Source organism: Pezoporus wallicus, unplaced genomic scaffold (assembly GCF_028554395.1).
Source record: "Pezoporus wallicus isolate ANWC-B61680 ecotype Strahan unplaced genomic scaffold, APGP_CSIRO_Pwel_v1 contig_2025, whole genome shotgun sequence".
NCBI lineage: Eukaryota > Metazoa > Chordata > Aves > Psittaciformes > Psittacidae > Pezoporus > Pezoporus wallicus.
Genome location: NW_026640253.1, coordinates 1,260,001 through 1,285,009, shown reverse-complemented (window position 1 = coordinate 1,285,009; position 25,009 = coordinate 1,260,001). Strand labels below are relative to the sequence as shown.

General features: G+C 35.2%; 1 protein-coding gene across 19 annotated transcripts in view; it reads right to left on the bottom strand.

Annotated features, from left to right (window-relative positions):
- The window catches only part of SOX6 (SRY-box transcription factor 6), a 371,657-nt gene that overhangs the window by 213,265 nt on the left and 133,383 nt on the right, over nt 1-25,009 (bottom strand). For 16 of the 19 annotated variants that reach the window (XM_057418199.1, XM_057418198.1, XM_057418194.1 and 13 more), the window contains one exon: nt 13,120-13,363. In XM_057418199.1, coding sequence (XP_057274182.1) covers nt 13,120-13,359 — 240 coding nt within the window. In that variant the 5' untranslated portion in view covers nt 13,360-13,363. Of the gene's footprint in view, nt 1-8,660; nt 8,684-13,119; nt 13,364-16,630; nt 16,733-25,009 lie in introns of those variants that run through there. The other 3 variants (XM_057418210.1, XM_057418212.1, XM_057418209.1) reach the window with 3 other exon arrangements.

Sequence of the window (25,009 nt, the reverse complement as noted above, 5' to 3'; positions counted from 1 at the left end):
AGTAGCTTGATCAGCACAGCACAACAATATTACTACCCTTGGAGAAGGAGGCAGAATTTGCTAGTGATGTTGAAAATGTATTTATTCACTAAGACAGGAAACTAGAAGACACTATTGCATCCCAGCACTGGCAGCACCCTTATCAACACATTAGAAGTGACAGAGGTTTTGTAAGCACAAACAGAAAGACAGGTGACACGGAACAAAAACTTCACCTTAATTTTTTTCATCTATCAAACATTGTAGAATTTTTCATTCTAATCATTTGTATCCATTAAAGAATCAAAAATCACAAAGGACAACAATATCTTCTAATCTATCCACTAAAAGCATCTTCTATTATTTTTCAAATTTTAAACTTGAATTTCTATAATATGTTTCCTCAATGAATAATTAATGCTATAAAACATGGCATTTCCTCCTTTGAAGACTATAGTACAAGAGTAACATAAATTCTAAAGGAGTTTGTTCTCAAGAAAACAATGTCCTCTTACAGTACATGAATTATACCCATCAGACTCAATGCAGGAGTTTTTTCATGCTCTTAGGAAGGAACACTCCATCTATTGTTTAGGCTGGAAACAAGAAGATAAGGCTAATTTTTTGAGCAAGTAGAAATGACTGAATGTTCTTCCTCCTGATAACCTATCCTCTCACTTGTCTGGATGTATACATGGTCCAGCTCAACATTCCTTTACAGCTTAGACTCTCCAAGTCCTGCCTCCATTAGGCAGTATATCCACACTTACGTTTTAGAAGACTTTTTCTTTTCAAAAAACTGCAATGTCTGTAATTAAGACAAGTTTAAACTCCATGCAAATGATGTGCACTTATGAAAGGGAGGCAGAATGACAGCTTTTGCAAGAATGAGAATCTGTCCAAATAATGGAGTATTTTATGTTGTCAGTTTTGTGGGTAACTAAAACATGGAATAAAAATAAAAGAATAAAAGGCATCTCTAATATTTTTGTTCTGTTTGGCCCTACAGCTATAGTATTGGGGTCACTAAGCAGCTAATATATTTGCAGTGTATGATCTGAATTGTCATTCTGAGAAACCCAGCAAGGATAACTTTCTGAGCCCCATCTTTTTCTGAAATCAGAAATATTTAAGAAGAGTGCTGAGGATTCAGAAGGAGAACTGCACAAACTGAAAGGCATTCAAGGGATAAAATGGGCAAATGGAAAAACTGCAGACCAGTCCCCTGTAAATACCTTATCTAATAATAGCAGAACTCAGCTAGAAAAATCTTCATAAGCTGCATGTACAATTATCTACAAGAAACAAAACCAATTCCCATGCATTCTATGATTCTAGATAAATTTGTGAATAATCTGCAAATAAAAATGTAGCTGAAATGAAACACTGAAAAGGCTACAGAAGGAATTTTATAGCTATGTATTCAGAATAGGTATTTCTACTCCTGTGTATCTACCGTTGGCAGCTTTCTTTTTTATTCCAACCATATGAACTGGCTATATTGACCTCACATAGATAATGGAGTGTTGTCTCAGAGAAGAGGTATATCATCTTCACAAGATGTTTGCTGATCCCCTTGCTTGAATGCATACAGTATGTTCACTAGAAAATCTGGAATCCAGAATGGAAAAGTACCACCATGCTTTACCATAGAACAAAAAAAAAAAAAAAAAATTCATGGTCAGAAAAGAAGAACCTGGTTCTTTTTCAGTAATGAAATAGATCCTATCCTTGAGAAGTCTTATGATGCTACCTTTCACAGAACAAGGAAGCTCCAGTACATTTGATTTGAAAATAGGAAAGAAAGGATGCTATTAAAGGTATTTTTCATGCTATTTCAAAAAACCATAACCATGGAAGAAGAGGTAAAGACAAGTAAACTGCCTAGCCAAGATCAACAAAAACGTTTTCATTTTGCAAACTCCAGCTGTGCAATCCACCAGCACTAATGACAATCCTTCACACAAGTCAACTTTTGCCAGCATTACTTTCTCTGATAATAAGAAAACGGGCAAGAAAATATGACTGATATTAATGTCCACTTAACATATTTGTACACAATCTGATGTCTAAATTCATCCAGTAGGTACAGAATACACTAGACAACTGACACATTCCTGAATTTTCATGTTTAAAATTCATGCATTTCTTCTGTAAGATGGCATTTTAAGTCTAAACCTGAAATAATATCTTCAACACATGATAGTTCCTTTGAGAGGTACATTTTTAAAGATGTGCTAATCTTACTGATTTCAATGATTTCCATATAAGGCAGGAACAAAAGAAAGTATCTCATAATAAGGTAAATAGCAAGCAATCAGTATATGGACAAAAGCTTTAACACAAAGCATACTTCTTCATCCAACACAGGTGAAATTCAGTCACAGTAAACCCTACACATTTTTAATCTTAACTACATAAGGATTAATTCAATAGTAAAGAAATAGAAGATATTAGAAATCGACATATTAATAAGGTGTCAGTATCAAAATATTATGTCCACCTGAAGCATATTTTACTTGTGTCTTAGGTATAAGTATAGCTTACTACAGATAACATTGCATAGTGGGTTTCTTCTCAGTTTGATCCAAAGTGCCATCTGGCACAGATTGCTCAGGATCCCACCATACCTTTGCTAGATTTACAAGTGTATTCTCCCACTCAAACACTAATACTGGATAATTGTAGAACTGTTTATGCCTATACCAGAATATACAAGGATATTGAACAAGGATTTTTCCCCACCACAATGGTGGCATTTCCAGACTATCCCTGAGTAACTGGCAAACGATAAAATTTGAATACATCTTATTGCACAAAATTAGGCATAAATCTGACTGCTTAAGGAACAACATGTATGATTATTTTACATCTTAAGCTTTCCTCTTTGCCTTATCTTTGTGTCAGATACAAAAATGGTTTAAATTGAAGAGGTATTTACTTGAAGAGATGACTAAACCAGAAAATCTTACTGCCCAGCACCGAAAGGCAGAAACTCAGTCTTGACCACTATTCCAGCTGCTTATTATTAAGCAGTCTATCTTTGAAACACTGGGGCTTCATATCAAGGTAAATAAAGGGCATTTTTCATGTATATATTTCCTTCTCAGTCCATTAGCATAGACAAAATTGTATTACAGATCATTCAACTGACAACGCTGAGAGTTTTGACTAAGTGTCCCTATTATACCAGACTTAATACCTATATATAGCCATTAAAATTCAAGGATTAGACTACAAAGTGGACAAAATGGAGAAAAATAAATAAGTGCACAAAGACGGATTGCTAATGTCCAAAATTAGCAAGGCATGAATAGTAACATACTATGCATGGTTCACCCAGGGACAGGTAGCCCATGCAGGAAAACATGCACGAAATTTACTTACCCCTAAAACCTGTACCTAACCCCCTATTCATTTGCCAATGAGAAAACATTAAGATTTCCAGTGCAATATCATAAAAGCTTTCCTAGGTCTATCCTTGCCCCTCTTAATTTTACAGGGACAGTGAACTTCTTTAATCAATTCCAAGTTTGCTTTGAATATATGTGGTCCAACAACAGTGTCCTTAGTCTCATTAGCTTTCTAGGCTGCTTGGTCTCAACAAGTGGCCCATGGCCACTCCTTTTACAGTGGCTGTGAATGGCTCAATATAGTTTTGGTAGTGGCAGAAACAAGTCTGAATAATTACATATAATGGCTTTGTAAAAATAAACACAGAGACTCTTTGTGACTACATACATGGTATTTTCTTCTCACTCCATAACAATTACTTTAAAAATCTATATTAAAATATCCTGGATAAATATTTCAGCATGCCTCTCACCCTAAGAAAATGTCTTTTAGCATATACGTTCACTAAATTTCACAAATTGCATTGGTAAAATTCTTCAAAAAGAAAGCTGCCTAGTTTCCAAAGGAAGGAAAATCCTTATACTTCCTCAGATGTTTTTGTTGAAAAGGATTGAACAAACAATCATAATTTTCTTGTTAGTGTGAAAAAAATTATTTTCTTGTGCATTCAGATTCTTTACTTTTCAAGTAGTTCATTTTCACATCCATGGTCCCACTGGTTTTAACAAGATAAATGAGAGAGAATGGCTGCAAGCGAAGTAAGAGTATTGAAAGTTGACCTAGCACTTTTCATACTGGAAAGCTAAAGCTTATATCAACATCTGTAAAACTGAGTAAACACACAAAAAAAATATGGTTTTACTGGTGGAAGTGTAAGCTAAAAACAAGATTCAACATTCTTGGCTCCTTGTTCTGAATGGACAAAGTACAAAATATGCGGGCTAAATTTGGGGGCTGAGAAGTAACATCTTAGTTCGGGGACTCTACAGTCGTGACTGGAGACCTGGCTTGGGACAGCTCTCTCTTTGGGATCCTCATAAGGGTTAAGGAGACATCAACAGTTTCATGAATTGGATTCTGTAAATAGGAAGCCTTAAAGAGGGGAAGTGCATGAAGCTGCAGGTTTTAATAAAGAGACATTACAGTTCCTTTATGGTGGCATTTATGTTTCATGTAGGTAAGACAGATTCTGTCTCAAAAAGAGAAGCTCTCTGAAGGTGGGAAAAGAGGAAACTCAGGAACTGAAAATGTGGGCTGTACAAAATCAGGCTCACAGTGTTAGTTACCAATTTAAGAATAACTACAATCAACTTTGAAAGTTAACGACTGCAGTCCTACTCAACAGCCAAAGAGCAAACTGTTTCTGTAAGAGTTCCATTGAAATCACAGGATGAATGGCCAGGAAGAAGTAGAAAGCAAATATTGCTAACATAAAATGTGTTTTATGAATTGCTTATTTCCATGTGGATGAGGCTTTTCTGTTATAAAAGGATATTTATCTGTCTCTGCGTTGAATGGGACACATGTAAACACCCCAGGAAAGTTGGATATCCAGAGCGGTTTTGATTCCAAGTACTAGAGGCATGCTGGCACTTGGAACTAGTCTGGAGTTAACATATAATGAAAGCAAATGTTTACAAAATCATTTCCAATCACTACATTAAATAAGGTTTCCCACTTTGAGGAATTTAATTAAATAGAATTAAGAGAAATTAGAAATCTAAGTGATCATTTCCAATTCTCATCCGATTAAAAAAGCCACAAGTTTTATTAAGAAAGATTTATTTAAAGCCAAGGCTTGAGAATGACTGCTATGAGCTATTGAGAGAATATTGTTTGTAAAGTCTCAGCAAATTATGCTAGTGGGAGGGCAAACAGCAAGTAATGGAATAAAACCTCAAGTCTTTAACTCACTCAGCATTTACTCTGATAAAACGTACACTGATTTCAGTGTCAAAGTCTAGGTTGAATACAATCTGTAAAAACCTTACATAAAAACCTCAAGAAGAAACAATACAAGAGTAAGCAGTAGATCTAAGCCAAGAAATAAAGAAATTAAGAAAATTAGACATTCAGAAAAAAAGAAAGAGGAAAATAACTTTAGATCAAGGGTTTAAAAATGAGACGACGTAAAAAAAAACGTAGAATCATAGAATAGTTTTTGTTGGAAGGGACCTTCAAAGGTCATCTAGTCTAGCCCTGCTGCTATGGGCAGGGACATTTTCAAGTAGATAAGGCATATGTGATACTAGTATGGTCTTATAGGCAGGGACTTGTTGTTTGATGTAAAATATGACCATCTAATTGCAGTAATCCCTTCATACTCAGTTGCTGGAGCAAACCTAATGAATCCAGGTACACCAACTTTTGGGTAGAGGGAATTTAGAATGTTACAATATTTCAGTTATGTGCTTTAAACCCTTTTCTTTACAAATGAGCAAATCTGTGAAAAAAATTGGCAGGCATTTTTCTCTCTTGCAAACAGAACGTAAATATGACCTCAAAATTCTTAAATACAATGACCAATCACTTCTATATGTCAATAAACTCACCCACAAATGATATGCACAAACTCATGTATGCTTTTGTAAGAGTTAAATGCTAAGGATCTCCTTAATTATCCAAATAACATATGTCCTAACATCCAGTGTTTAGGTTTGGTAATAATTCACAATACTGAGACTTTATGCCCTGGACTTTCATTAAATGCTCTTACTAAGAAAAAGTAATGGACCACCATTTACAGAATGAGTATTAAGACTTACATCTTCATCTAAACTGAAACAGAACATGCATTGTGATCAGTCCCAGCTGATTAGCACTGTTTGCCTTTTGGGTAAATAAAGATATATTTTGTAATGTATGCTTCTCAGAAGCTGCCAAATAAAACAAGGATTGTGTGACTGGGATACTCCAGACCATTTTGTATATATCCAACTTCCTCCTATTAGGTCATCTTAGCTGTCTGACCTATAACTAGATCGACTGTAAATATCAAAATAAAATTCATATTTATGTTTTTAGCAATATCAAATGCACATAGAAATCCTTCTCTGTATATAGTTATATGACATGTATTACATGCTTTATGTTTCCCTTTTAGCATTTGCAAAGGAATGCATGCAGGAAACCAGCCTGCCGCATAGAGTACTTGTATTTCTTTAAGGTAAACACTGATGAAACATTTGGAAGATTGAAATAAAAACAAGACATTTACGAGACATAAAGGTATCACATAAAACTGTTGTGAATTACAATAACATTGGCTGAATCCCAGAACAGATAATCCTTATAAACTTGCAGGAATGTTATAAACTGTATATGAATGTCAGTGATACATTACATTAAGATATTCATGTTACACTTGGTGGTGTGTAAGTCTCAGTCTCCAAAATTTTCATGGCCTCAAAGTTTAAAATAAATATATGTAGTATCTTTCTTTCCTCCATGAAGATATTTTATGTACACAGTTTTATTATGCTGAACAAAGATATCAAAGTCTGTTTTTTCTTGAGCTGTCAAAGTACAAAAGAAATGCAAAAAGTCCTTGTGCAGATGTAGTAAAGTGCTGGATTTTATCTTTTGGCAGGTGCTCAATATGCAGCCCACATAATCACATGTTAATGACTGGAGTGTGTTAATCAGTATGCATACCTGATTCCTTCTTGCCCAAGGAAAAAAAAAAAAAATAACAATTTAGAGCATGTTAATGCTTCTACTTTTTAAAAATTGTATGTCAATATACAGAAGTGAATTAAAAACTTTTCAAAAATTGCTTTATAAAAAATAGGAAATGTTAAAATAAGAGAAGAATAAATTTACTACAGGTTTAGATGAACAAAAACTACAAGTCTTTTGCAAAGAATTCAGCTGATTAACTCTATTTAAACACAGATATCCTAGAATATAGGGAAAGGTTTAAAAAAGACTGTGCGTTTGAAAAAAAAAAAAATTGTACAGTGTCAAAATGAATATAATAGAAATATAGCAGCCATGCCAAAAAGAACAACTATTTGATTCTTCTTCAAATAAAGTCAATTTTGTATTTCAGCACTTCCATTAAGCTCATTATCCTGCACACTTCTGGGGAATTTTTTTAGTATTTTGAATACGAAACATAAACATCTCTTTATGCTAAAGCTAGTAAAACTAGCTTCTTGATCTTTCAAACATTTAGACATGTGCTTAACATTGTATTTGTTGGTAGTCCTAATAAAGTCAAGTTAAGCACATACCTGAATGCTTTTGAATCAAAACAACGTGCTTGAAAAAATTATTTCTATCTCTTCTGCAATATATTTCTCATAGGAGTCTATTTTATGGAAAAAAAAAATACGATATCATCTGCTTCTTCACACCCTTCAGTTTCAGCCAAAACTTTGTACCCATGCAATTACATATGAAGGTATTTATCTCTTTAGTTAGATAAAAACTCTAATGCACCACCTGGCATGCAGAAATAATATCAGAAGCACAGTAGAATTGCTTTCTACCATCACAAAACTCAGATTTGTACATGTAAATAACAGCTGTGTGAACAATTTAGCAGATACAGAATTGCTAGAGTTTAGGGCATTTATATTTGATGCATTTTATACGCTCATATCCAGCCCATAAAGGAACTAAATATAAAATTTCAAAACATATAATTGTACCTATAATTTTTCAGGATTTGAAGCCATGAATTTATATAACAACAAATTCACAGTGCTTAGCTTGCATAAATGTTTTCCATGATCTTTCCTAAAAACCTGAGCTTATTTTCCTTAAAGGGAAGAACTTTCGATGAGAGAAGTTAATAGCAAGAAGGCAGGGGAGGGGGGAGGAACGGGATTGTGCTTGTTTTATGCAGAGACAATAAGCACTGAAATATCATGACCTTCAGGATACCACCTATATTTCTGCCTTTCTGATGCCAGCAGTTTTGCTAAAGCTATATAAAGTTAAATTTGATCCATAGTGATCTAAAATTCTTTTAAAAGAAACAGATACATGTGGCATTAAGGGATCTTCACTTTTCCTGCTGCATATACAAATTCGCTATCAGTACTGCTGAGCTGTACAGGCAGACACAGTGAAAAGGTAAGAAGGCTTTCACTCGTTTGGCAAGTCAAGAAAAGACAGACTTGACACAATTATGAAATATATGTCAATGTTGCGATTTGAGATAAAATCCAATGAGATACATTTCATTTCTAAATCCAAGGGGTCTCTGAATGGTGCTACAAAATTATAGGGAAACAAAGCATATATTTGGATGTAACTAACTTGTATTTGCATTTTTATGCGTGTCTGGGTGTCCTCAGTCCTAGTGAAATAACACCCACCCTTTAGACTTGACTTGCTGCTGTGGTTCTGTGTAACAGTCTATCACTGCATCATTCCAAGTAACAGCAGAGCAAAGAGATGTGGATGCCCTCGTTCTGTGCAAACACACGCTGTCTATATACCCCCTACAGTAGCGGGCAGGTGAGGAACATCATTGGGGGGAAAAAAGAGTACAGTGACCATCACAGCGATACATCATCATGTACAGTGGTCAACACAGCACCCGTGAGTTCTTTCAAAACCCTGTCTGTTACCAGATAGTTCTATTGGCATTGGTAATGGAAACAGTTTGCAGCTTCTGGGTGGGGGTGGGGAAATTCTGCATTTTGAAGAAAGATTACAGATTACATTAGGTTAAAGCTGCTCAAATGCATTTCTCATGAGACTCACAAGTAGCCCTTACAGCCATGGGAAATCACCATCCTATTCCTCAAAGAAGAGCAGGGCACTTGTCCATCTGATTTTGTATCCTGCTGTTGGCATTGTTTTCTCCTGATACTTCAGAGCAAAAATAAAAAAATCTTCAAAATTTACCTCATGAGATGTGTGAGGCTCTGTATGAAGGTGAGGACCATCCTGGTTCCCCAACAAACAAAGCACAAATTATGATTCTCCATATTCTCCACTAGTAAATATGTTACTGGGATATAATAATCCAGTTACTATTTAATTTAGCAGAAGTAAATATTATTGGCTTTCCCCCTTATCTTCTCTTGTTGCCCCAAGAGAGCCAGGTTTTGGACACAAACTAAAAATTTTCCTGTATTTCTTGCCTGCTACTCACTGTCCATGAGGGAAAGCAGGATACTTTCCTCATTATCTTACTACCACTTTGCCCTCTTCCTTGCAGTTTACTACAGCAAACAGGTATATCCTTGATCTAAAATCAGTTTTATTTTCTAGTAGGACTGCAGGCAGCAATAAATACCCACATACCCAGGTATTTTTATATTAAATTACAGTTAGAAGTATACATATAATTGTTTCAGCTCAGCAATATGAAATTACAGAAATCTTTCGGTTGTTTTACTGTAACATCAAATTGGCTGGTGATACGATACTCAATGTAAGTCATTACAGGTCTGATGTTACAGTTGTTATACATTGCTGAATCTGTCAAATGAAAAGGCAGCACAAAGGGAATTTCCAAATGCAGCTGCTATTTCCCATTTGTTAAATCATTTTATTACACCATATAAGCACACAGCTGGGAAATACTATAGAGTGGGAGTTAAAACAAAATATTTTGGCTTCCAGACATTCAGAATACACAAAGGATTCGGTGGAAAGCAATGCCTGATATCAAAGGGAGTGAAAGTTTGAAAACATTTTTAGCCAGTGTGGGTTTTTTTATGATAATACACAATGTAGTTTCAAGGTATCTTACATTACAGAAAGTGCTGCATACCATAAATGTTAGGAAAAAATCTCAATTTTTTTTTCAGTCTAATTGCCCTCTTACAGTATTTTTTTTTTCACTTAAGATCTGTACAGCCCTTGCACTATGTTACGATGCATAGTGTGGGCTCTCACAAATTCCAGGGAACTGCTTAGTAGATTTAAGGGCACAAAGGATGCAGGATTGTACCCTTAATTAGATACCACATAAAAGAGAATTTTTTTCCTCCCCATATGTTGACACAGCATTTTTTCAATTTACTATCTTATAACCAGACAATACACATTATTGATGCATTTTAATGACAGCATTACTTTCAGTGTAAATAGTATGAGCAGGTGCTTCTTCAAATCTGCTTTGAAAGGATTCATCTGGGAAAGGTCAGAAAGTGCTTACCTTCTGGGAATTTGATTTTATTAAGTAGAAAAGCAGTCACTAGCACAGCACCTATCTCAAATTTGCCCAACCCACCTTCTGGAGTTTGTCTTTCTGGAAAGAAACTCCTATCCTCCCTTAAAGGCGTATGAAATTGCCTTCATCAGGAAAATTGTAGGTGCCTCTGAATTCTTTCTTAGTAATATTGATGCCTGCTTGGAGATTGAGGTGTTTCAGAGAAACTTCATGTAATAACGGCTTAAAGGTTTGCTCACGAAGAACATAAGTAAGGGAAAAAAAATGATCAAACAAGTTACCCTAAATGACAGTCCCTCAAGGAGAAAAAAAAAATTGTCACCACTTCACTGTTGTGATCTAACTAGTCATGTAATGTACCTAAACTGTAAATACATTGGGACCTTGCTCAGCACATTTTAAGCCTCTTTTGAGTGCAACCAAACAGTATGCTTTGGAACTACAGTTTTCATTTCTAGCCAAGCCTTGTAAACTATACCCATCTTAGAGCTGGGGAGGGGGGGGGGGGGAATAAATAAATACATAAATAAATCTATTTGATTTAGCTGAGAGCTACCTAAATAAGGATGACAAACACCCACCACCAGATTTAATCCAAGGGAACTGTGGAGTTTCCTAATGATTTTCAGGACATTCATTTACATATATGAGTGAATATTTACTGGAAAAAGGAGAGAAAAAAACAGAGTGCTAAGTCACTCAAGCAAAGTTTATGCACCTGTTCTGAAATACGATAAGCTGGGTATTGATTAATGCCTGTCCAGAGGTACAGCCAGTGTTGACATGATAGTGAGCATTAAGAAAGAAAATAGAGATTGCACTCTGTAGCAGTAAATGTAAAACCACTTCAGAGCAATACAAGTGAGTACAACCGATCATACTACAAGAGGGTCTATCATTTTGGCTTAATGTCCGTGGCCTTAATGCTCACGTCCAAGCAACAGCCTGTACCAAAACCAAATGCTTTGGCAGACTCTTAGAAGTTACGAGTTCCTTTCTTTCTAGGACACAGAGTCATGTTATCAATGTTATTGATGTCCTAAAACTGAAATTCTCAGAGTGCACATGCCTCTCTGAATGAATAGGAAAGTAGCTGAAGAATTCACAGATTTATTTTTTCCATCAACAAACTTGATCAATCCTTTCTAGTATGCATCCAATTTGTCGTCCTGATAACATAGAATTAAAAATTATTCTGATGTGCTTACCACATGATCTACGCAGAAGAGTGACTCTCCATCCAAAAGGAGTGTCCATCTGAGAATTCTGCATAGCAATCATATGTACAACTTACAACCTACCTTGCCAAATTACTAGCCATTTTTACAGCTGAAATTTTGCCTTCTTCATGGCAGCTGCCCAAACACCTAGCAATATTTTAGGCCTGATAGAAAGTTATGCACTGGCTTAAATTGTGCATTACAGATTAGGTAGCACCTTCATCTTTCTGGTTTGGTTTGATCTTTTGAATCAATTGGATTTTAGAAAGAAAAAAAAACAAAACACTATCTTAAGAAAATAGATATTATTGTAGTGCTACTATTTAATTAATTCCAGGCTTCACAATATGTATGAAGAATCCAGTATCTACGTTGATTAACGAATTAGAATTATTACTTCTAGCCAAATTTAAAATAAGTTCATTATTCCTAGCGTTGTCAAAAAAAAACATGCTGAAAAATAAAAATAAAGACTTGCTCAAAAAAAACCTGCTCATAGACATTTAATAAAAATACAGAAGAAATTTTATGGAAACGCAGGGTATTCTTTTTAAACTAACTGTGTGAACTTAATATCTGTGAAAGTCATTTTATGGAGACTCTGGAATTATGATGTTCTAAATTTATAGAACACCTGGCTGCTCCACGTACCTTAATTCTGTTTGAGGAACACATGCAAGGAAAATAAATTGACTGAGATGTCATGCCCATTCAGTCTTCATTCAGTCTGTCCATTTATTTAAGTTTTGGGATGGTGAGACAGAATTACAACTGTAAAATAATTTAGGCTACTGAAGAGAACACAGATGATAATTCTGATCATTGCTAACATCACCTATATACAAACTGGTGATCTAGAGCAGCAGAGCATGACATAGTTACTCATAAATACTTTTCCCCTTCAGAAAAACTTGTAATTTCCTATAAATAAAGCAGGATGTTTGTGTCACCTAAAATTCCAGCTGCTTTGTTGTGGTGTGAAGCTATAATATTCTAGAGTTGGTTGGTTCCATTTCCGAAACAAGTAAAAAAAATACATTAAAGCTTCTTCCTTCAGCACAACACTTTGCAGATGACAGTTGTGAGCTACATCCTCCTGTCAGAAATTAATGCTTGAATATATGAGCTAAAAAGGTTATGACATAAATTAAGGTATGAACAAAAACATGATGAATAGATGCATTTCCTTTCCAAAGGTGAACTCATCAAATGACCTCATTCATATAGACCTGTATACTTAAGAAGATTATACAATTGTAATTTACAATTACACCATATTGATGTTGATCTATTACCAACACTGACACTTTAACATTTAAAAAGCTTTACAGCCATAAAGGATTGTACTGAACATGTATTTCAAAATGGAAGTGAACAGTCTTTGACAATACTAGGTTAGAAAGCCACTGTGAGAACTGCAAAACTCACCATTCTGTGCTGGGCTGAGATTACTCCATCCCATTCAGGATCTTGTTGAATGGTCGTGACCAGAGTTGGTAGCTCCTCAGAGTGAGGTTTGTTGTGCATTACATTATGTAGAGGCAGATGAGAGGTCGCATGCTGATCATTGTTTCCCTCTTCCTTGTCACATGATGCTAAGTCCGGGGTCATTGTTTCCTCTCCATCAGCTGCACATGCAAAGGGAGAGGTAGCCTGCTTGGAAGACATTCTTCTACAAAACAAGAAAAGCAGACGAAATGAAAACATTGGTGTTGAAAAAAAAAACAACAAAAAAAGTTCAAAACAGTCAAAACAGTCCTGTAAACACACCACGCTTGCCTACAACAGTTAAAAAATGAATCATATGCAGTCAACAATAAGACTTCCAAAACTATGGGTTTGGGGATCTGGATCAAAAAAAAACTAAGATAATGTACTCACTGATGCCAAGTCAAGTTCAGGGTTAAGTTATATGATGCCATTCTATCCATTTACATTTGTCAAACAATATGATTTTCTCCAGCCATAAGAAGATGTAATGTAAATGTACTTTATTGGTATTTTCATGTTGATTTTATGTAAGAGTTCAAATCTTTAAACTCTTACTCCCATGAGCAATCTGAAGGTTACAAGCAAACTTTTAGAGAAAAGTGTCCATCATGCTTTCTTAACGGCATTCCTTGCAAGCAGAAGATGTTTCTACACATTTTTAAATCTATTTCAAAATCTGCTATATAAGTCCTTTTGCTTTTTTTAAAAGTTGTATCTGCTCTTAACCTGTTTAAAATTTTACCCAGTTTGACCTTTTGGAAAGTGTTTTGAGACATTCATATGAAAAGTGTTCTAAAATGGAATAGATTATTGAATGGATGGATAATATCTGAGTAATCTTTTACAGCTTGAACTAAAAATCTAAAATAATTATGTTTCATTTCATATTAGACATTGAGTACAGGATATAGCTGAACAAATTACTTTAAATGACTTAAAAGTGTGATGAATAAATGCATTGATTTATGTTAAATGTCTTTTTCTAATAATGGCCTCTTACTACCATCTCATATGCAAACACAGCTTTCACCACAGTTTCTGCACTTAGGTGAAAATATAACTGACTTCCACTCAAAATCTGAAAACACTTTCTTAAAATTTCTAATAAGATTAACTGCAACTGTTAAAACAATCATTAATAAACCTGAAAGAAGACAGCTAAAATATATTAGCTATTTTCCTAGGTTTTAGTAATTTTAGAATATCCTTGACACTGAAATTGCTGAGAAACTAAGGAATAAGATCTCCACCTTAATTGCTTTTTAACAATAATTGATTTCATACCATTTCTTTAAAAATGCACAAATCAGTTAACATAGGAAACCACATGAGCATTTTTCAAATTAGCAAATCATTAACTTGCTAGTACTGTTTCTACAGACAAATAAATACTGATTAAAGGGCCTGGAAATCTGAGACTAACAGTTAAATTTACAAATCTGTCACATGCTTTCATGAATATTACAGTGAAGGAAATATCAAGTGCAAAGAAAAATAATTAAGTTAATTCCAATTTAAACATTAGTTTTTATGTAGCAGCCTGTGTTTCACATAGGATTTAACAGCTAATGCTAAATTTCTCACAATTAATGAGGGAGTTCAGTATCCTACAGTGAAAAAAAATTAATATAAGATCAACTAATCTAATTATGTACAGTTCAATATGAAAGTATTACAAGCTTTGAAGTGCTTTGAAACATATTAAAACACTGATACCTATTTAGAATAACTATTCTGTAAATAGAGATAATCCTGCCTCTTAAACTCGATACTTGTAGGGAAAAAAAAAGGTTTGTGTTTTCTTTAGGGAAGCCTAAGTGTAAGTGGGAGTCTAGTATCAGTGCTGTCAATAAGCAGAACTGAGGAATTTAAACCATATATTGCATTCTTACTACACTAAAGAATACGTGTTGATGCTAAAGAAAATATGTCAAGAGTTCAGCAACCAGCATTATTGTGCATACTTCAAAAGGTTCTGGTTCATAATTACTACGAGCCAAGATAAAATAAAAGGTTTACTTTTCCCTTTCTCATTAAAATAGTCATGTTAATATAATCACTCACATGAAAATATAAGTCAACACTTTATGCAATCTGAAAACCAGTAATGAAAACTGAAAGTCACAATAAAGGATTTTCCTTTCTTTCACCTTCTCAACAGATCTTATTCCTCTTTCAAACTGAAAGAGCTTCTGTGAAAAGCAATAGCTATGGCTGTTCCTTCACCATAAATTAATCATGACACAAAACTAGAAACAAAAATGTCTCTTAAGAACAATTTCAACTACAAACTGCACCAATGAATAATAGTGCACAATCCTAATTAAACACAACTCTGCAGCTGCAAAAATAGGCTGAATCTGTCCAAAGCTATGACTTGGCTTTAAAGGCTGGTTTGTTAGGGACTGTTTTCTTAAGGAAGGCTGGGCCCTCAGTCTTAATCAGCCAATAAATTATTTCCTGCAATTACATTAAATAGAAAATTATCTTCAAATTGGGAATGTTAATTGAAAATCAAAATTCAGACTGAAGTTTAGAAATTACATGCTGAATATAATTAGTCTAGAAAGGCTTCACCTCTATTTCATAAACAGGCTTTTGGTATTTCCTCAAGTGACCATTCAGTGAAGCTATCTACTGATAATGCGCTAGAGAGGAAACATTTTTTCTTTGCTATGTACACTAATATACTTTCCTCTTATTCATGATATTTTAAATGTATTTAAAGAAAAATCTCTATTCATGTTCTGAATTTTAAGTTTATTACATAGAGAAAAGGGGTCTCTGTTAACCTTAAAAATAAAAGTCTTATTGACAAAATCACATTCACTAATAATCTCAAGCCATGCCAGCAAGTTTTTTCTGTACACTAAGAAGTTAGACTGAGTGCAGGGTTCAGATGTTTTCTAGCTCCTCTTATGCCTTTCCTTCACTGCTGCATTATAGTCAAACACATTTTCATACTGTACTTTACTCAGCTACCTATAGTCCTGGAGTCTGAAAAGAAAGCAAGCACAGGCAGATGTCCCAGGGCACTTGCTCTCATCATGACATAAGTTTTAGGGCTGTGTTTCATTTCTATTTTCCCCCAAGCCTTTGCTAAAATAGCAAAGTTTAGTGCATTAATTATGGTCAGAGGTCAGCACCTGATGGTACTTTTCAGGTTTTTGGTTGCTAGATTTTAAACACTGTGGTAAAAAGGGACAGAGATGTAGGACCCTGCTAGATGAAGGCCCCCATCTTCTTTTCCCAGCACAATCATTAACTCAGTCAACATACCTCGTGTGTACATGTCGTCTGAGGGTGCCAGTTTATGCACCGAATATTGATTATGCCTGGGTTTATAATTAGCAAAAACAAAGTAAATATAAACTCCGGGACTGGGTGTTAACCAGTCAGTTACTACATGATGGGTTTTTTCACTTGTTACGTGTTTGGTTTTGCTTACTTAAATGGGAGAATTCTGTACACAGAACTCCACCGAGTCCAAAGGCAGAGACTGGCAAATAACTCCAGTGTCTCATCAAATTCAAAGGGAGAAGAATCTGCCCTGTTTGAGTAGTTTATGTTTATGATAACATTAAACAATAGAACAGGTTGTAGTGTTAAAATGCTTTAATGTTAAACTATGAGTATGAATAGCAGTCAAATTTTAAGCTATAATAACTTCCCAATTTTACATTTAAAATCTTTAAAATGCATTTGCTAAATCCCTAGGGGCAGGGGGGCGAGGGGACGTATAGTCAATATTCATGATAAATAAGGCTTGTAAAAAGTATCAGAAATTTCCTAATTTCCATTATATTTTTTTCTATTATCAATTAAATTCACTCAAAGGATTTTAAAAAAAGTTTCTGATAAAAAATATCTCCCTAGTTATAACCCCTGCAAACAGGGGTTTATAATGGAAGTGCTGACACAACCCTAACTACAGCAGCGCAAATGGTGCCGCTATAATACACAAAATCAAGTTCTATTATTCTAAACTATCCTCGCTCGGGGGGTTTTCTTTACTGTGCTCCCAGACAAACTGCTGAAGCATGAAAAATTTAAATGCAATCAAGTGGGTCCAATTCTACTTTACTAGAACAAGTGTCTACAGTGGTACAATCTTAAAAGAAGATGCAACAGATTTGTTTGGTGCTTTTCTTTCTTTTTTCTTTTTTAGCTGTTTATTTATAATACTGTGCAGTGGAGATAAAATAAGAGAGGAAATTACACTCACATTATATCAGTATATTGATTACACAGCACACAATCAGAAAGAAAACTACATTGTGAAATTGTTGCTTTGGTTAAATTGACAGATTAGCTGAACACAGCAATCACTAAAGGTGGAAAATACACCTAATGGAAATGAAAAAAAAAATTGAAAAGAGCCCTAACTAGCTGAAGTCCTATCACTTACTCAACTTCAAAAATTAAATAAACCTTGATTTGGATTTTCCAGACCTAGAATAAATTCTATCTCATTTTGAATTGAAGACAGAAAAAGGGTGGGATCATTTATCAAAACCTCAGTAAAGCTGAGGAATTGAACCCCAATTTCAGTCAGTCTTGATACCAAGGTAGTAAAGCTAAAATTGAACTGCTAAGGGTTTTTTACCTACATAAAATGACAGTCCCAAACAGTTCCATGTGCTATATATATGCCACAATTTTTTATTTTAATCCAGAGAAGAAATTCTCTCTGCTGTAATGAAGACTGCCAGTCAGATTCTCAAGAAAAGTTTTCTTTTTTTCCTACAGACAGTCTGTGTTATACCCTTCTAAATACAAATAATAATACTGCGGGGGGTTGGTTTTTTTTCTTGTCTAACATTCTTCTACAGTCTCAAATTCTTCAGATGATGTCCATCTTCTTTTTCAAAACAATTATATGAAATTAAAGGCTTCCAAAGCCTAAAATCTTCCACCCTGATGACTGCTCGAATTAAAAGTTATGGTGGAAATTACTCCAGGCTAGACCTGGAGATGTAGCTGACAGACATTTCAGCATCAAGACACAAAGTATTAACACAGATAACAACAATGTGATAGCCCTGACACTATTTTAAAAACATATAAACTAAGAAATAAAAATGAGATATATGACAAAGGAGACTTGTAGTTGGCTGGAGACTCTAGCTTCTGTTCTGCTCCACCCTAACAAAGCATTCATAAACCTAAAGGCATGTCTACACTGCAGGCATATAAATGATTGCTTTGTAATGCTGAGCTATCCAAACAAATTTTAAACAAGTTCATTTCTGATAGCACTCCAACTACAGTAGTGTGGTACTCAGATGGACTAATTCATCCTCTTTAGTGACTACAGTATAGACATAAACCAGGTGTACAGCTCCAACAGTAGATTGGAATCAGATTAGATTACAAATATATTCGCTTACAGAGCTTTTATGAACAGTCTCAATCCTTTTCCCCAAAGTGCCAGATTAAAGTACTTAAGTACATGATTAACTGTAAGTATGCAAGCAGTCCACTAATTTCAGATTGGACTTTTCAGTTTCAAAAAGTTAAGCACATGTCTAAGTGCTCTGGTGACTCCAGAACTAAACAAATTAAAAGACACCATTTTCAGCAGCACTCATAATCATTTAAATATTCCTTCTAAACTTTTATGTTAACCTGGTGTTCATGAAAACTAAAACTCAGCCACATCATTTTATCCCTCCTCACCTTCTAAAAGAGCAACAAATATGTATACTCCTCCCACAATATTAAGCATGACTCACAGGACTGTCACTTACAAATCAGCACTCCACTTCGGGATAAATTAATGGCACTGTACAATCTTTTTTGCTCACACTGCCCACAGTATCCTCCTCTTTCATACCTGTGGCACACATCATAACTTGGTGGCTCTGTGTCTTTCATGGATCCTCAAGCCCCTTCTGAAACTCAAGAGCATCCTTTATGCAATCTATTTTGCAGTGTGAGTTTGCCTATGCCAGTACAGGCCTGATGCAGAACAGGGTACACTGACACAGCAGCACAGAATTTACCGGAACAACTTACTTATTTCTAGCTGGAAATCAGTTTAACATGGTTTAAACATTCAGGAAAACTGGTCTTTATTTTTGCTATATAAAGATAACAGTTACAGTAGTGTTCAGATAGCCTTCAAGAAAAATGAAAATGCTTTGTCAATAACCAAAATAGTTTACAGCTCCTCCCCATAAAACAATGTTATGTAGGCAGAACTCAGTAATGTAATTTATTGTAAATCTAATGCCTTAATCTGTCTGCCATTATAGAATAAACAGTTATTTCCTAAAATTATGAACTGTCATATCTGTTTTTAAGGAGCCTTAGTAACACAAATGAACACTTAGTAAGAGATTCCACTCTTCTGAGGCCCCACACCCCAACACAAATCTGTGTGCGCAAGACCTGTATAAACTGACAAGGCAGCGATGGGAGAGAATCACCCAGTTTTTGTTCCTGGCTTTGGCTTTTACTCACAACAAGGCCTTAGGCCAATCAGTTCAACTCCTTCAAGCTCTTCCTTGGCTTTGTTTTGCAGGAACATTACAAGAATTAGATACATATGGATCGTAAGCAGCTCTGTAAGATTAGAGAGTTTATGGTAGTTGCAAAAATCACCTTTGAAATAAAAAGGGGGGGGGGAGGGTGAAAGCAAATGTGATTCAAGAAATGACAGCTATAATGCTAACTGAGCATCCAAAGCTCTAGCTGGAATAAGCATCAAGCTAAGCAATACACCCACTGCTTCCAAGATACACACTCAGATTTTCTTGCATTTGTTTTTCCAATACAGACAAATCACACTTCTGCTAGCAGATATGAATCCAGATCACAAAGTTTGACTTAAGATTCAGACTCCCTCAAAGCTCAGAGGGTTTGCAATAATCGTTATGGTATTTCTTTTAATCTCTAATCAAGCAATGTGAGGGCTAAACAGCTCCTTGGAACTTTTTTGGAAAGCCTTTCTCTTACGTTCTGCCATTATAATGACCTTCTCAGCCATGCAGTCACAGTAAACTATGATGGTCAGGGCATGAGTTCCTGCCTATTTATCTAGTTGTCAAAAACATTAAAATGAATGCAGCAAAACAGCCTCTCAGCCCGTGGTGACTTTTCAATGAAAATCCAAACTGGTTAGCTGGATTCATAAAATGCCAAAAATACAACTTACCTTTCTAGTAGGTTAAATGTTCTATTCCCTTTATTCACTACCAGGAAATTTCACTGAAAATGCCTAAGGTGAACTCACTCTGAATGCAGTAAAGGGCAGTGAAAGAATAGTCATTTAGCACCTGGGATGTGCTCATCTTCAGTCACTGTAGTTAATATTTTCTATAGTTTATATTTAGCTGACAATATTGCTGTCACTTTATTTAAACATCTTGAGACTGTTCTTTGGACTGGAGCTCATATGCCCTGGAATGCTTTGACTCATGAATTGTTTCTCCTGATAATGTTACATCACGTAACCACTTCTTTTTAATTGGTTGGTATCAGCTTCTCAGTGATGACTGCCTTTAAAGTCCTATGACTACACCATGTGCCTCTGGATATCCAATTTCTTACTGTTGGAAAAAGAAAAAGGAAAAAAGGCAGTACTGACTTCCAGCTATCTTCACCAATAACTATGGGAACAAGAGTGAGCTTGCCAAGAACTTATCCAACTTATTAGGATTTGTTTTTTCAGACAGCAAGCAACAGAATATACAATATAAATAAAAGCAATCATTAACAATAAAATTTAAAAACAATGGTTGCTATAAATATAAGATTCCATTTAATGAGTTTAAAAGTTTATTTTCAATCCTACAGGTGTAAAAACAGAGGTCATGAGCCATTTCTCTGCACCACCTATTTCAGAGCAGAGATATTTTATCTTAAGTCAGTTTCTCTCCCTTCCTTCCTTATTCTCCTCCCTCCTCTCCATATTTTTGATTCTCATTTCTAAGTCAGATAGAGCACCTCAGTAGAGAGCAAAAAGGGCTCACCTGCAGCCAGTTGCACTAAACCACCCAATTAGTACCTCCACGTAACATGAAACAGTGCCTCTGCAGCTCACTTACGGATAGTCTTTTTAATCAAAAACCTGATGCTGCAAGCCTAAAAACACTTCTAGCAGGGAAAATAGTTCTGATTCCATAGAGGTTACACAAGCATCAAAGCACTTAAACATAGGTGCCAAACCACATTGCCAGAAGCTCTTAGTACTGTGAGGTAGTGTTACCTGACAGCTTGGTGAATATAAAATTACTTGTTTCTCCAACTGAAGACAATCAAAGTGTCACCTTTCATTGTAATTATGCACAACTAGGGATCAGCAAAGTGCCAACATAATTACCAGGAGGAAAACAAGACATAACGAAAATATCAAATCTGAATTTCTCCAAAGGGTAAACACACCCATATGGCTATTACAAAAAAAAAAAAAAAAAGAAAAAAAAAAAAAGGATTTTATTTTTACTACTAAATATCCTAGTGTTATTTAACAATAAGATTTATGTGCCTTTCATTAAGTGAAAAACAGCTAAAGAAAGTGATTCATGAAATACTAAAAATAAACACAGGTCAGAACCATGCAGGGATGTTATTTGTACAGATTTAAAGTACAACAAGTGTCATCAGAGATTCTGGGACAAACATATGTATCTGCACTCTTGTTATTCTAAATTCATATATGTGAGGACTCATGAAAATTAATTCTAACTGGCACATGGTGTACTTTGGCATGTATGTACGCATGACGTGCCACTTTTATTTGTTTATTTAAATGACTTCACTCTAAGAACCAAAAATGAAGTTTGAACTGCATACTGCCTCAGAACTGGGACTTTCAGGGTATTAAAAATCTGAGGAAAATCTTTGAAGGGGGTAATCTGAATACATAAGAACTACTATTTTCACCATTTATTTCTTCAGGTTATTCAGCAAGTAGCCTATTCAGGGGTGAAATCGGCATTTTGGTGATGCAGAGATCTTATAACCAGAAATTATGTTTTACACCTACAGTAGCTCTGGGCATCCTGTAAACTATTAGAGTATCCTAGGGAGGATATATACTTGAAAAATTATTTTCATCTGGTTCATAGAAATGAAGTTAAACCTCCATTCTTTTTGAAAAACTTGCATTGTGGAGTGATGGTGTGGATTGCCTTTCCTGCGTAAGTGTTCCAGTCACTACTAATGCATACACAAAGTTCTAGTACAGTTATTGACGTAACTGCACACCATCTTCACATAAAGTTTCACCTCTGGTGGAGGAATTAAAAAAAGAAAGAAAGAAAAGCAAAATATGCAAAGCCAAGAATGGGCCTTTGACACTGTTTTTTCCCTGAAGAAATATTCAAGAATAGCAGTAAGGGATGAGTGGCTTTTTTCCACCCTGCACAACTGCTCTAGAGCCAGAAGTAATCCTAACCCTTGCAGACAAAGCAGGCATAAGGACTGCTTAAATATGTTGTTAGCCTTGCAGAAAAGGTTAAGGAAAAGATGCAGGTTCCACACAACAGGGAACACCACCTGCCTCTTGTCTGAGGCTTTGTATCACCAGGAACCCAGGTCCAGCTCTGCAAGGCTGGGCTTTCTAGCTACAACCTGCTCACAGGCTTTAGCCATTGATGCTTATTCTCAGGCACTGCCCTGTATCATACAACACAGCACCTTCTTTTCCACTATATGAGAATAATGATACACCCTAGCTGATATTTCTACTTGTGACATTGTTTCAAGGGGCTCAGCAGCAAATTTAGGAGGACAGACAGGGATTCTGATTTTCTTTTAGAGTCCATACAAAGGACTTGCTTTTACAAGGCAGCGTTGTGTACAATATTTCTTTATTTTGAACTAAGGTTTACACAATATGATCCTTACATATGTGCACAATAGGAACCCAAAAATGTGTCTACAGAACCCTGCAGGAACCACCTCATTTACAAGTGAGATGCAGCTACTACTTCTATAAAGGACAGGGCAGTCTGAAGCAGCATACTGTTCAGAAAGATTACAGGGGATATTATGCCTAGCTGACACTACCCAGGAATTTTTTCAGCTATATCCCAGTTTGACTGGCAATGCGGCCAAGAACAACAATGCAACAACTTCTCTCTTTCTCCCCCAAAGCCCTTCACTACTTGGGCTGTGCAAGTCTTCATGGGAAGGAGTAGATGAGATCCTTTCTTCTTAATGTTAATTTGCTTCTACATGAAAATATGAAAACAAAAGATAAACAATTGCAGCAGTCTAAGCATTCAAATAAAGTAAAACAAAACATTATCTCCTCTATTAATTAAGCTAATCAGTTGCCATTAAGAGCAAACAATTTGAAGTTCAATCTATCCAGACTTTGAACCTCCTATCATTCCACAAGATCCACAGATGAAATGTTTACTGATTTTAACTGCTTTTAAAAAAATATTAAGACATTGTTATTCATAGTCTTATTCTTAGTATGACTTACTTACTATTTTCATTGTTGTTTAGTAAAACAAAACAAAACAAAAAAAAACCAACAAATTATTGATATTAACCAGTGTCCAAAAGCAAGTTTTGTACTTTTAAGGAATTCATTAACGTATTTGGACTTGGCACTGAAAAGAATCAGAGAACATTAAAAAGAAATTTTCACAGGTGAAACTGCTACTGTTTCATCATTCAAGTTGAAGAGCTCAAGCAGCGTGCAGGGTCTGCGTCCAGCACTCTGAAACTGCAACAACCACAAAGGAAACTATAAACTCTGCCAGTCTTTTGGTTTGCAGTACTGCAAAGTATGACAAAATTGTTAGAAAAAAAGGATTTGCAATAACTGAGGATCCTCAACTATCTTTTTTTTTCATGGAAAAGTGTGACATACAGCATCTGATCTCTAACAAGGAGAAGGAAACGTGCAGCAAAATGACTCTGAAGGGTAAAGGTGCAGAGTGCCCAGGCTCTGAATTACTCCACATTTCCAGGTGCTCAAAGTTCCCTGTTGGTATTTTTAAATGTGTCAAAGAACGTTACAAAGCACAATTATCAAAATACAAAGAAAAACATAAAGCAGAACACAAACCAAAGTCCAAGACAAATGAAAATGTCCCAAATAATTAGAAAGTAAAAAACCCCAAATGTCTAAATGCAATCTTTAAATATTGTCAGTGATTTTAAACATTTTTACCATTCACATTTAAATTCCATCCAATCCCTCACAAGTTATTTTACCTAAAATACTAAAACCTTCTATTATAACTTGGGATGCAGTACGTCTATCATTGAAATACACAGTGCTCTGTTGTGGTTTTCATTTCTGACCCATTTTTTTCCTATATTTTAAGGATAAAGCGTATGATCTGAATTTGTAAAGAAGTCTTGTCTTCTCAGTGTAAACTTTTGCTCAGGGCTATATTTTGTAACAATTTCCCACTTATGTTTATGGGTAATAATTCATAATAGACAAGCAAAACAGTACATAATACGTGCAGCCTATTACACCTAAAAACAGTTTCATTTTCTCATGGACATTTCTTGAGAGCTCTATTATGAATTTCAAAAGCAGCGCTATAAAGAACATGCAGTTTTACAGGCATATTTAGCTGGTATGGCTATCATCCCTACCATGAACCATCAATGAGACAGTCCAGTGTCTGTTGTTCTAAACCAGATATGAATAGAATTGAAAAGAAATGCATCTTTTAATGTAGTAATTATGACACAGACATCGAATCATTACAGACTTGAGTATGGGTCAGATCCTCAGACACTGTAAGTCAGAGCAGCTGTACGGAGGTTAATTGAATCCTCTTTATTCATTTGAAGATATAACCTTAATTTTCTCGGTATGGAAAAATTAAATTGGGTCCTTTTGCAA